At 38.7% G+C, this 13,764-nt stretch overlaps 1 protein-coding gene across 16 annotated transcripts in view; it reads left to right on the forward strand.

Moving 5' to 3' along the window:
• Positions 1-13,764, forward strand: part of CTNND2 (catenin delta 2) — a 660,748-nt gene that overhangs the window by 604,329 nt on the left and 42,655 nt on the right. For all 16 annotated transcript variants that reach the window (XM_065052649.1, XM_065052643.1, XM_065052652.1 and 13 more), the window contains one exon: positions 12,691-12,901. In XM_065052649.1, the coding sequence (XP_064908721.1) occupies positions 12,691-12,901 (211 nt within the window). The remainder of the gene's footprint in view (positions 1-12,690; positions 12,902-13,764) is intronic.

Here is a 13,764-nt window from a genome sequence, read left to right on the forward strand (position 1 = left end):
AGCTGTGACTCGGATTAAAAAAGCAATAATTTAGTGACATTGAGAAAGTTCAAATGGATGTCTGCAGGCAAGATTTCTTTGAGGGCCACTAGAGAAGATACTTGATCAGCTACTAGCCTGAAGATGCCACCTGGGGCTGTTACCTTGAAAGGAACAGCAATAGCACAACACAAAAGCAAGTCAGATTTTGAACCCTTTGACTCCCACGTCCTGAAGAAGCACAAACAGAATTGTGCTCTAGTAGATCCATACTCTGATGGAGGAGTTTGGACAAGGATTTATTTGTCACAATTTTGTTAAACACAGCTAATAATGAGCTGTACAACTGAGAAGAGCTGAGGATGTTTTTTTATGAGAAAACCAAGCATGTTGTAGTAAAAAAAAAATATGTATAGTATGTGTTAGTTAAGGTTATCTGATGCATTTTTGCCATTCCCATGAGAACACAAAGCTTATTTTAAGTCTGCACTATATCCTTGCTTACATACCTGCTATATTCAGGCCTTATGTTATAGTAGCTTCAGGTGAGTTGAAATATAAAACTACAATATAATTTGCTCTTTCCCAGTGACTGTGTAGCTAAAAACACAGGGCACTCTCTCAAAAACAGGAGTTAAGCTGAGTCAGAATATTAGTATTATCTGCAAAATGGATTGACCTCTAGAAAATACTCAATAAGACTGACTACCTGTCCATTTTCTGCATGACCAGTATGAGAGACCCTATTTCTAATAAAGATACCTATAACTTTATGAGTACAGCAGATGTTTATATGGTCTGCTTTAGTTACACTGATGCATTAGCAGTTTGACAGATGGGCACTGTGTCTTCCTGAGGTCTTTGCTAACAATTCCAAACTGCAGAAAAAAGGCAAATATTGTATTATGTTCTTACCCTTTTGTGAATAAATTGTCTTCAAAGTTTTTGAAACATATTTTTTGAAAACTTAACACTTTTTTCTGCTGCTATTCTATGTTCTTTTTATTTTCCTTTCTGTCTCACAAACATTGACATCTCTAAAATTAGCGTATGGTTTCACTGCCCCTTGTATACTAACGAGGATTTTTTAAATAAATATAAATTATTTTGTTGTATGGTGCACCGTAAAGCAAGTTGAAATACTGGTATGTTTTATTATTGTTTTGCCATCATGCACAGATTAATTATCTGAATGGCTCCATGTAGAGTTTTCATGGTGATGACTTAAGAAATGTTTGAACACTGCAGTAATTCAGGAGTATGTGAACACTACAATATGACCTGGAATGGTTTTGATATTTTTTGGAACAATTGTTTTCAAAATACACTATCTCTTTACCAAGACTTATATTTACTGAGCTAACACATTTATATCTATGTATCTTTTTAATCTTTAATAACAGAATATGTCATAAAGACCTGTTTTGATTTTATTTCTCTTAATATTTTAATGTACATCTCTAAGCATAAGAATTTTTATACATTTCACCATGATATTGTCAGAACTGCGTAAGAAAGCATGCAAAAATAATCAGTCTGTCAGACCATACAATCAGGGTGAATTTGTTCATTTGTTTCAGGCAATATTGTAGCACAAGAAGAAGAAAAATAATAGCAAATAAATAGCAATTGCTTCATGGGCAGATAAAGCAGGATAATGTCTCCTTGCAATTCAGTCTGGCTACATCAGTCTTCTATCAGAATCTTTTTTTTGATTTGGACACGAAGTAAAAACCCAAGTAGAAAAGAAAAGCTACTTCTTTATGAATCCAATTTAATACCTTCTGACACTGGCAGACAGGCTCATTAATTTCAGTGGGTGTTGGATCAGGGCGTAGATCTTGAAGCCTAAACTTATTTTTCCAAAAATAGATTACATTCTTATTGCTTCATTATGGCCTAATTTAAAGTCCCTTGAATCAGACTATTAACAAAATATTATCCTATCTCACAAATACAGATAAAACTAAAATTCCACTCAATACTCACATAGCACTTTTCCTCTTCAAAGCACTTGAGAAACACTGATTAATCATAACATTAATTAAACGACTATATTTTTTAAAATTCAGCCTTCCAAAAGCTCTGTTCTCTGCAGGGAGCAGGGAAGAGGATAGCAAGGGACTAAAGCCAGCTCCAGTAATCAGAAAACTTAGCCTGCAGCAATTAAACTGAGGAATCACTTCTTTTTGCAGAATCTTTTTTACCTTGGGGTAGTGGAAAGATGAAAAGGAAAATGACAGTGCAGTTTCAACAAGAAGTAAATCCATTGGTGTGTAAAGGAGATGATTAATTAGATATATTGGCACTACCTGGGTCAATAGGTAGGCTAACAACTCTTTTCCATGCCTTTTCCCATTTGTATACTTGGCAGAAAATGTAAACAAAATGAATTGAAAAGGAAATTATTTCAGTGATTGCCCACATGCACTCCATCCATACTGGATATACAGGGTGTTTCAAAAAGATGGACCCAATTTCAAAACAATTGCCATTTGAAATTGGGTCCATGTTTTTAAAACACCCTGTAAAATCCAAGCATACAAGATCGAATTCCTTGGATCCAAGAACAATGAAGCCTGGCTCTGTCATTTTTGTTCCCATTCAACCTACCAAAGCTAAGACTGCAAGGGAGACAGCCAAAGCCACCACCTAAATCCCTTTTTCTGGGCAGGGGAGGATGAACAACATAAGAGCAGTAATATCTGTGGGCTTGTGATAGTTTATCTTAAAAAATGCTGCTTTGTTTTCTGCGGAGGGTGACAAGTAGAAGCTTTTTGGTGGAGATTTTTCTCCTTGTGTGGACCCAGTAGCTCTTTGTCATCAACAGATAATTAGGCAGGTCAAGCTGGACTTAAACTGACTCATTTTTATAGTCACAGTGTGGGCGAGACAGTCAACAAATTACGCTTACACCTCTTCCCAAATTCATCTTCCAAAGCCAGGTTGCAAGTCAAAGTTGGGCTGCTTGTGTTTGATGGTTGATTTGCCTCTCCAGCATGAGAAAGAGGGGTTAAAGATTGCTCAGCTGATAAATGGATTAGCATTCAAAACAGAAGCCATCCACTACACTAGGTGAGAGGTGCTGTTAAGAAACAGAAACTCCGTTTGGCCATAGTACCCATAAATCCATTTCTGCACTAGTTTTCTGGCTGCATTGCTGCAAATACCTACTGCCTCACAGGAGAGCTAATTTTTCCAGAAATCCACTTTTCTGTGGCAGCATGCATCCCACGACAATTGCCAAAAAGACAGCAACAAAGATGAGGGAGGCAGGGACATACAGAAGGGTCTCAATACATTGCTCTAGTTTTGGCATTAGCCCTAATGAAGCCAGCTGAACGCAAAGTGCAGACATGGGTGTAGCCTCCAAAGCACATGTTGGGACAGATGTGATGTGTGAATTAGCACTTTACGGCCAGCTAAAGAGCCCCAGAAGTTCTTTAATCTCTAAGTCTTAAGACAACTGCTAATATAAAGCCTGAATATCTGCAGTCTTGCTGTGTGAGAGAAATGCAGAATATGAAGGCATTCCACTGAGAGATGAGCTACAATCTATATTAGGAGTAACAGTAGATTAGATAGATGGTTGTCCATGGAACTGAGATATGCAAGAGAGACAGCAAGAGTAGTACAAGAGCAACAGCTTTTAAACGCACTGCTATTTTCAAGTCTAAATTCTATGCTTGTAAGCTAGCTAAAATTTCCCCTAGATCAGAACACTAAAGACCAGGAGCCTGGAGAGATTCATGGACGTGCAGGGGGTGTGACAAAACCATGATCTAGCTGAGCGTCATAGTGGAGGTGGTTTAAACCAATATGAGGAGAGAATGAAAAAGCTTGTCAGACAGGGCAGATGCAGAGATAACACGCTTTAGTATCAGGACATGAAAGCTTAGCAGTTAAGACCCAAAGAGCTGAGAGGTACAGCTCAAGAAAGAAAAAAAATATCAGTCACATAATAGAGGAGACAGGAGGCAACCCTGAAAAGGTGAGTGGAAAGCAAGAAAAATGATGAACCAGAGGGAGGCAGGAATTACATGAAATGGAAAAGCTGCATTTCTGGAAGCAGAGAAGCTGAAGGAGTAAGGTAGCTGGGTTAAATTGCTGCTACAGGAAAGAAAAACTATGAAGGATCATGGATCTGATAAAGCAATTTGCCGAAAAGCGGTGGTTGCATTGCACCCATTTGGGATATCCCATGTCACCTAAGGGCAAAAATATCAAAATGCTTCTCTTTCGTCTTTGTCCAGCTCTACTAGCTTCTATACACACTGCTCTCCACCTATATAATGGCTGTACCCTTTGTCATTCTTAGTTATCCTCATGCCATACCTTTCTCTTGCAAAATATAGAATCATAGAACCAGCATCTTTAATCTTTTTGAAAAGATAAAAGCTTCTATATTGGTTACTCTTTAAGGTATTTGATTCTTTTGCAAGCACATCTCAGTTGGCATTGCCAACACAGATACTGGTGGCTCACATACTTATAGTGCTCTATGAAAGTTTGAGGATTTCTTCCATGAAACTGTAATATATGACTGTTCCTGCTCCCTGCAGGGCTTTATATGCTACACTACCTATCGCTGAATTTATTCTTGATAAAAAGAGATTTTTAAAAAAGAAAACCAATGAATGGCACATCACATACAATGTATCAGGGAAGATATTGTTCCTCTTTTGTCATGGTCCATACCAAATACCAATCTTGTATCTTGAAATCTTGTGGCCTGTCATCAGAGGTGGTGGAAAAGTGGAAAATATGTATCAGTTTTTCTGAAGGGAAGAGGGAATCCTGAGACCTCCATCTGATCTTTTGTTCTGTCTCTGTAACCATCAGCAAAGTGCACCTGGGTGCTTGGGGTCACAGGAGGCCATGTGTGTGTAACATTTTTTATTCTTTATGTCTTCTCTGAAAATAATTTATCTCCACAGAGTCTTAAAATTCAAGTTCAAATAAACCTGCAAGATGGTGAAATCCAACATTATTCTCTGGCTCAAATAATTTATTACTCCAGCTTAATTGGCAGACTAGGCTTAATGTGAAGCAGCTAAAGCAGTGGCTCCAGCCCACGAATTTTGAGGTGCTTACTCAAACCAGTATAAGTCAACTCATCACTCATTCTCTTACAAATGGTTGAACTGAGATGATAATTTTTTTGATAGGGAAAATTGCAGTACTACAGTCAGTTAACACTGTGTAGTGAAATGTCTTCATATGTCTTTACTCTGAAGTGTCAGAGATTGCAAATGTTTGTGCACATCCCTAACATAAGAAGTAAAAGAACTTGGGTACCTTAGAGACATTTTTGGCCAAGCATTGGCAATGAGATTCAAGTTCATAAAGATAAATGTTAAATATTAAAGACATAGGACTTCCTACCTTGTCTTCAGCTGTTTTTCCAGAAGGCTGTGCATCTTCCATAGGTCTGATAACTGTGCAGACATCTCGGGTAACTCAAGGCATTTGAAACTGTGTTAGCTGCCGATGTTTGGACACATTAATTGCCCCCTACATGCCTAAAAATGATTTTAGCTCCCCTTTTACACCTAAATCCCAAGTTGATTCAAAATCCTCTGTTCTCTGATACTTGCTCAAGGTGGTGGGGCCCATGCTTTTTGGGTGCATGCTTTTCAGTCCTGTTGCTCAGGTTTTTTCCCACTTCCCTTATTTAATACTTCATGCACAGTAGTCTCAGGAACTAGAAACTGGTTTGTTTTAATGAGCAACATTGCAGACCATTAGCTAGCACTGCTCAGGCCATGTGGTTTTGGCAGTAGCCATTGGATTTGAGTTGCATAAATGTGCCCTGTCAACAGCCTAAGTCATGTCAAACCAGAAGTCACCAAACAAAGGGAAGAGAGATTTGCTGTATACAAACTGTTGTGACTTACAGTCCCTTCACACACAATGATGGCTGCAGTCAGCAATGCTAGAGGCTGTATATTATGGGTGGGGGTGGACAGCAAAGTCACTGGCTCAGTGTTTGCAGTGGAAAACCTCTCTGGAGGTAGTCAAGTCATTCAGTGTTAAGCGGGAGGGCATTAAACTTTGGGAAGCTGATGAACCTTGTTTCAGTTTGTGCTGCTCTATCTTCTGAAATAGGGGTCCTCCTTTATAAGAAAACTTTGCCACATCAGGTAGATTATTTCTTGTTCTTAGCTCACCTACACCTTTCCTGGTGCTCCCCAAAGTCTGAGGAAAATCATCTACTCACATGGACAAGCGTCTCTCAACCTCAGTGCTGCAGCCTTTCTTGCTTTCAAAAATACAACTTTATCTCCTTCTATCCGCTAACTTTGCTGATGGCCCAACAGCTCTGGCATTACCCTGCTTCATCTTCTTCAGTTTACTTCCTCCTCTGTCCCACATTAACTACACATTGGGCTCTAAGACCCAGTCTGACAGCATTTCTTGATTCTTGACCTATTTTGCCTTTAAAATGTGGAGTAATTTTTCCCGCTCGTGTTTCAGTGGCAAAAGAAAATCTCCCCATGAAAGTTTATAAACCTTTACCCTCTTAAATCACATGGGATTCACTGCTGCTCTGATGCCTACAAAATACCTTGTACTGCCTAGACTGTCCAAGTCCACATTTTGCTACGTATTGTACTAAGCATAATCATGTTATTTGTGGGCTCTTACACCCCACTCTTGCACCTCGGTAGGTAATGAAGTTTTCCGGTGTTCAGAAAAGTGACAGGATTCCTTTAGCAAAATATCTGGACCCTAAGGGGCACTTGCAGTTGTTACCCCAGTATCAATAGTGATTATCAGTTACGACTTTGAAAAACAGTATCTGACAAGAGAAAGAACAGAGTACAAATTAACTCTTTGTAAAAAACAGAATTGGTGTTTCTTGCCACTGCTATAATGTGATGAATACACACTAATTTATTAGACTATCAGTTGAATACACTGACTCATGATCAAAATTTGTTCCACTCAAATTAAATAGACAGTTCTGGCACATTTATTAAACAGTGATTGTAAGTAATGATAAAAGCTCTCTCAGTAATATTCTTTCCAAAAAGGCTGTGAAATATTGAGATTGAATGGTCTTAAAAACACACAAGGATGATGAAAATGAACAAAAACATATGTATCTGGAAATTCAGGTAGAGTGCACGTTAGAACCAAGAAAACAAAATTCACATATATTGTGACATACAGACACAAGTAGTTGTGAAAAAGGGTATCTGTATCCTTACAACAAAATGTAGTGGCATTTTGCTACAGGATGTGAATTAATGGGTATCTTTGGGGATGGAAATCATGATGTATTACTTTTATTAGAGCAAGCTCTACCTCTAGGATAGGATTCTTAGTTTGAATTAATATCTGTTTTAGGTTTCTTTTGTTTTCAGTAGGTTAATTAGAATCATAGCATGTCCTGAGTTGGAAGGGACCCATGAAGATCATTAAGTCCAACTCCTGTCCCTGCACAGGACAACGCCACAGTTCACACCATGTGTCTGAGGGTGTTGTCCAGTCTCTTCTTGAACACTGTCAGGCTTGCGGCCGTGACACCTCCCTGGGGAGCCTGTTCCAGTGCTCCAGCACCCTCTGGGGGAAGAATCTTTTCCTAATGTGCAACCTAAACCTCCCCTGGCACATCTTCCTGACATTCCCTTGGGTTCTGTCGTTGGTCATCAGAGAGAAGAGATCAGCACATGCCCCTCCTCCTGCCCTTGTGAGGAAGCTGTAGCCACCATGAGGTCTCCCCTCAGTCTCCTCTTCTCCAGGCTGAACAAGAGGTTCCAAATCTTGTTCGCTTGAACTAGGAACCATGCCACAACTATTTAATAGATGTATGAATGTGACAGAGTCATTTTTCAGACATGAGTGCAAATGCAAATTAAGTCAATGGGGTTACAGCAGCAGTGAATTTGTCTCAAGGCAATAGTAGGGAAGTATTTCTGAAAGTGGAACCTTATCTCTGATGATTTTGCTCTTGTTAAATCTACCAGAAGAATAGTTTGCTCTATGGCTTTGCTCTGAAGGCGGAATCTTTCTTAGGGCAGCTATCAGTTGGAGCCCATGAAGAAAAATGTTTCCTGAATTATGTAACAGAGGTATGTACCATGGTGCTAGCAAGACTATCATGCATTGTTGAAATGTTTAGTAAGCAAACATTACCATCTTACAGTCAAAGACTTAGAGTACAGTGATAGGCAAATTCTGCTCTCAATATAAAACAGTGGTAAAAGTCTTATCTTAGAAAAATAACTTCAAAATGTATAGTGTCAGAAAAATACTGACCCAAACACCTGCAGGACAACCCCTTTCCTGTGTTGCTACCCCCACGGTATGGTACTTAGTGTCTGTCTTCCTTCCTTTATGAGAGAAATGGAACAAATAAATGTGATTTCTTTTTTTTCCTTGGCAAGCTGGTGATTTTGTTTAATCATATTATGTAAATCCTTCTGAAAAGCACCAAATCAGTTTTCGGTCTTATAATATGTAATGTTGCTCAAATAAAAAATCAATTTGTTTGCAGATTAAAGCAGTTCTCTATGAATGCTAACGAAAATTAACAGTACTATTTATTTTTAATGTAATTCTCACACACATCCTCCTCTCTTCCCAAAACCCTCATCAGTTCTCCCTTCATCAGCTTAGGGAGACTTCTTGAACTGCAAGTTGAATTCCCCCGTCTTCATACCTGTAGTGCTAGATAAAACTTTGCTGACATTACAAAACTAATTTCCACTTACACATTTCAGTCTGCTTTCAGAGGAGGTTCTTAATGTTGAAAAAATAATTCTGTATACAAACACTCTGTAGATTGTAACATACACTAATGCAAAAGTCAGGGATCACATGTGTTGCCAGTTGTATGGGGTTTATGTAGCAGTAGCTGTGCTTTCATTGGCATCACGGAATCACAGAATCACAGAATGTTAGGGATTGGCAGGGACCTCAAAAGATCATCTAGTCCAATCCCCCTGCTGGAGCAGGAACACCTAGATGAGGTTACACAGGAATGTGTCCAGGCGGGTTTTGAATGTCTCCAGAGAAGGAGACTCCACAACCCCCCTGGGCAGCCTGTTCCAGTGCTCTGGCACCCTCACTGAGAAGAAGTTTCTTCTCAAATTTAAGTGGAACCTCTTGTGTTCCAGTTTGTACCCTTTACCCCTTGTCCTATCATTGGTTGTCACCGAGAAGAGCCTGGCTCCATCCTCGTGACACTCACCCTTTATATATCTGTAAACATTAATGAGGTCCCCCCTCACTCTCCTCTTCTCCAAGCTAAAGAGCCCCAGCTCCCTCAGCCTTTCCTCATAAGGGAGATGCTCCACTCCCTTAATCATCTTGGTTGCCCTGCGCTGGACTCTCTCCAGCAGTTCCCTGTCCTTCTGGAACTGAGGGTCCCAGAACTGGACACAATATTCCACTCAACATTTACACCACTCGAAGCTAGAGCAGGATTTCTACTGTATTTAACGCTAAAAAACATGACTCTGCCCTCAGTCTCTCCTGTTGTGAAGCAGGAGGAACATAACTGAGATAAGAGAAGTTAAATGATAACTGATTTTTTTTCTGTGGATGTAGTACAGGAACCTATTAACTGTGTATTGTTTGAGGAAACACATTGAGAAGGCAGGCAGGTTATTGTGCAACGTTCTTTACAGTACAAAAATAGTCCTTAACTTCTAGCTTTCATGACTTAACTCTATATTAAAGCAAATCTACTACTTTGTCAATATAAATTATTATATTTTGAATTAAATTAATGACAAAGGCAGGGGCTTTTCTCATCCCATGCATATTTTCAAATATGTTGAAAATATGCAACTGATATAAGAATTGAATAGTATTATTGAGCAGGAATTACCACAGCCACTCTGAATAAGGGATAGTGTACTGTCCTACTGTCTCATGTTACCTGTAAAAAGCCTTGTTTAGTGATTTGCAGTATCTTAATACTGATTTGATCTTTCCATGCCTAAGTCAAGCGTGTGCACAGCAGAAATGTTAAAACTGTTGAGCATTAACATATCCAGAATGCTTATAACATCCTTGATGGTGATTATTTTACTTTTTCCTACTGAGCTTCTCCTGATAGCTGCAAAGCCTTTATTTATTTATTTATGTGTCTAGTCATGTGCGCTGGCATGAATATTATTGCCTAGAACACTAGGCCAATTCCAGGACAGAAATCTGCTTGGGGCAGCCATCCAGGTTTCCTTATACTCAGTGCTAAGGGGCACAGCCTTTTGCTGGTAATGGAATGATCACTGTCATCTGGTTCCACCAGAGGATGAGACAGTGAGATGCTCGGTTGCACTTGAAGAGAGGTACAAAAGGAAAAAGGAGTGTTGGTCTGTTCTGGACGTGTGTAAAAAGTAAAGCAGAAAGTCTCACTGATTTATCGACTTGTACTTACTCCTGACGTGAGGTGGGCACTGCATTAGAAGAGTAAAAGCTACAGCAGATCATAGTTTATTTTTTTGATACATAATCTTTATTTACTATATGCTACAGACTGAAGTAACCGCCATAAGTGATAAGCAACTCTTAATGCATTCATGTTACATACAACAATCAGATGCATATGTAAATAGCATTTCAGGCTGTTCTTGCACAGTTTCATGTATGTGTAGGGGGAAAAAAAGATGCTTAGTTTGCTAAAACATCTCATTTCTGAAAAAAAAAGTGGTGCTAACATTTGTACTACATCTGTTATTAATAATGTTGCTGAAAAGCTAATAATGCAAATGACCAGTTAAATGTAAGTGCAAAGAAATATAAATGTTTGAGGACAAGATTGGTGTTTGTATTGCAGCACACCGGTAAGATTCAAACCCTACTGCACACATTTTATTGGTAATGTTATGCTTTTTATATGTTTCTGCAGGATATAGAGTGAGTAGTTTCTAAGATCTTGCATAACCACAAAATCTATATGATAACCTTTAAGTTTAACATTTCAGTACAGTGATTTTAGTTTTTATCTGTACTATGAATATTCTGTTCCAAATGACTGGCTGTATTTCTATCACAAGAGGCAAAATTATGATAAATAACAATAATGTAACATTTAATGGTTAAAAGATATGATTTTCCTCTTACTTCTGCTTTCAAATATGGACTCACACGACTGAATTTATTAATTCAGTAATAAGATGTTTAATAAGTACTCATACATACTAATTGAGCAAAACTTTTTAAAGTTAAAAAAATCTGATTGAATTACCATATCATATACAGTAATCATACCTAATTATTTCATTCATAAAATGTGATGTAGATTAGATTATTGATTATATTTATTTTTTCCAATTTTCCTGTCCTTTTCATCCTGCATGATACACTCTCCTGGTGATTGCTGTATGCAAATTCCTAGCACAGCTGTGCTGAAGGTGATTCAGAGTTGTTTCACTGACCTCAGACAACAACTTCATCAGGCTGATCTTGTCTTCATTGCATTGAAGGACTGAGTTCCCATTTTACCATAGTAGTGACCCTCTAGAACTGGTGTGAGGCTTCTCATACATCTGTGTCAGCGCTAAAACTGCCCTACATTTTATGTATTTACATTTATATTATATATATGTATACGTATATATATTTAAATTCTCAGAAGCTGCTCTTATGTTATTTTCACAAGCACTACCTGACTTTCAGGTGGAATTTAAAAAAAACCCAAATCTTTGTTAATTCAAACATCAAAAAAGATATAATAATAATTTCTTTTTCATGTCTTCGGTTCATCATGACCGTTTTAAAAATCCATTGAACCTTTCATTTTAGGAGATTTTTACATTCTGGAAGTTTGTGTTATATAAGATAATTTTGAAATATCAGACAGGAGTAGATGTCAGAAAGGCTTCCTTTCCAGTCAATACAATGCATACAACTAAGGATGTGTGGAAGAGTGCAGTTTCATCTCTGAACACTGAATGAGCAGTAAAGTCATAGAAAGAGTAATAAAACCAGTTAATTACTGCATGTAGTATAGAATTAACTTTGTTTGGTGAAACTGATCCTTCAGAGAAGACTTTTTCACAAATAACAACGTAACTGGTTTTGCATTTACTGTACAGAGTGGTTCAATAAGACGGACCCAATTTCAAAGCAGTATATTTCACAACTGCAACATGTTATAGTTACACAAAAAATTACAAACAGTTTAATGAGGCATCTATTGGTAGTCATTTGAAACTCTATGCCCTGCCCTTTCCAGTGGTAAGAGTTTCATTTATGGGCGATTTGTGCTTGCAGAGATATAGCGAGTTCATCTTTTTGAAGCACCCTGTGTACTGCTTTGAAGTTGGGTCCATCTTTTTGAAACATCCTGTAGTGTTTTTTTAACAACTGATGCACATTTTATTTGTAGTAACTTGAGTTATGAGTTGTGTGATGGAAGATGCAGATTTGCCAAGCTCTTTAAGCTGTGGTTATCTTTATACATGTGCTTGGCCTGTACTATTGTCATTTCATTATCATAAGGGCATGATGTAACCCATATCTGAAGTCTCCAAATGGTGTAATATGGAAATATTAAAAGTCCCTAATGTGTGAAATGCTTGAACATGCAGTCGTATAAATGTGGCTTGCTCCAAAATAGCATCAGTAGCCAAGTAGATTACATGCAATGGTGCAAACGGTGCTAATAGTCTTGCGTGTTTTCCCTGTACTTCTTCTCCATCTCCCTTTATTACTATATCTTCTGAATTCTCCCTTCATTTTCTTTCAACAAAGGCAAATATGCCATGAGGGATCTGGTCCACCGACTGCCAGGCGCTAACAACAGCAACAGCTCAGCAAGCAAGGCCATGTCTGATGACACCGTTACTGCCATTTGCTGCACTCTGCATGAAGTCATCACTAAAAACATGGAGAATGCCAAGGCCTTACGAGACGCAGGCGGCATTGAGAAACTGGTTGGCATATCTAAGAGTAAAGGAGACAAGTACGTTTTGCAAATCACCTTGCACCTTTTTTAACATCTCCAGTAGTTATTATTAGTCCTGAATGTGTTTCCCTCCTCTGTGCAATCATGAGTTGAACACTTTAGTTCCATCAGAAATCATGTGCCCAGTGTGAAGGATGACAAGAAACAGACAATGCTAATAGGAAAAATCTCTGCTGTGGTTTATTTTTGACCTACCATCAGCAGTGCATGGAGTGTGCTGCATGTGCAGTTTCAGGAAGAGTAATTATCTACAGTCACTGCTACCTCTAAGTACTTCCAGAAGATCCTGATAAACATTAGGGACCAGAGTTGTTGGATTGCACCCTGCAGATGCGGTGACGTACTGATGGAGGGATCCTGTGAAAGGAAGGGACCTCACTGCAGTTCTGCTACTGCTCCTCTTGCTCTGGGCGTGAAGAATGTAAAGTCACTGTCTATCTTCACTGCACCCTTTTCCCTGCCACCACCTTGCTGGTAAGGTGGGGCATAGAAGAAAAATGATCCATGGATTTTCCCAACACCTTGCTCATGAGAGAGCATTAGGATAACTGCAGGCTGCTTTGTGAGGCACGAAAACATGCAAAAATCTTACACACAACTGGAACATTTCCAGAGCAGCTCTGGTTTCATCTTGTCTGTTTTCCTATGTATGCACTCTTCATAAAGAGTTCACTCTTTATCCTTCTTTTGCCTAAAACAGATGTAAAACAGCCTGGTTTTCATATATGTCAACCTGCAGAAGCATAGTGCAATGGGACTATGGCAGTTTGAAAATGAAAAGCCTTCACTGTAGTGTACCTGAACCCGTCAGTCCACCTGCTCAAAGCTCTCATCACACAGCCAACTGCAGCACCAAAGCT

This window comes from Columba livia, chromosome 2, assembly GCF_036013475.1.
Source record: "Columba livia isolate bColLiv1 breed racing homer chromosome 2, bColLiv1.pat.W.v2, whole genome shotgun sequence".
Lineage (NCBI taxonomy): Eukaryota > Metazoa > Chordata > Aves > Columbiformes > Columbidae > Columba > Columba livia.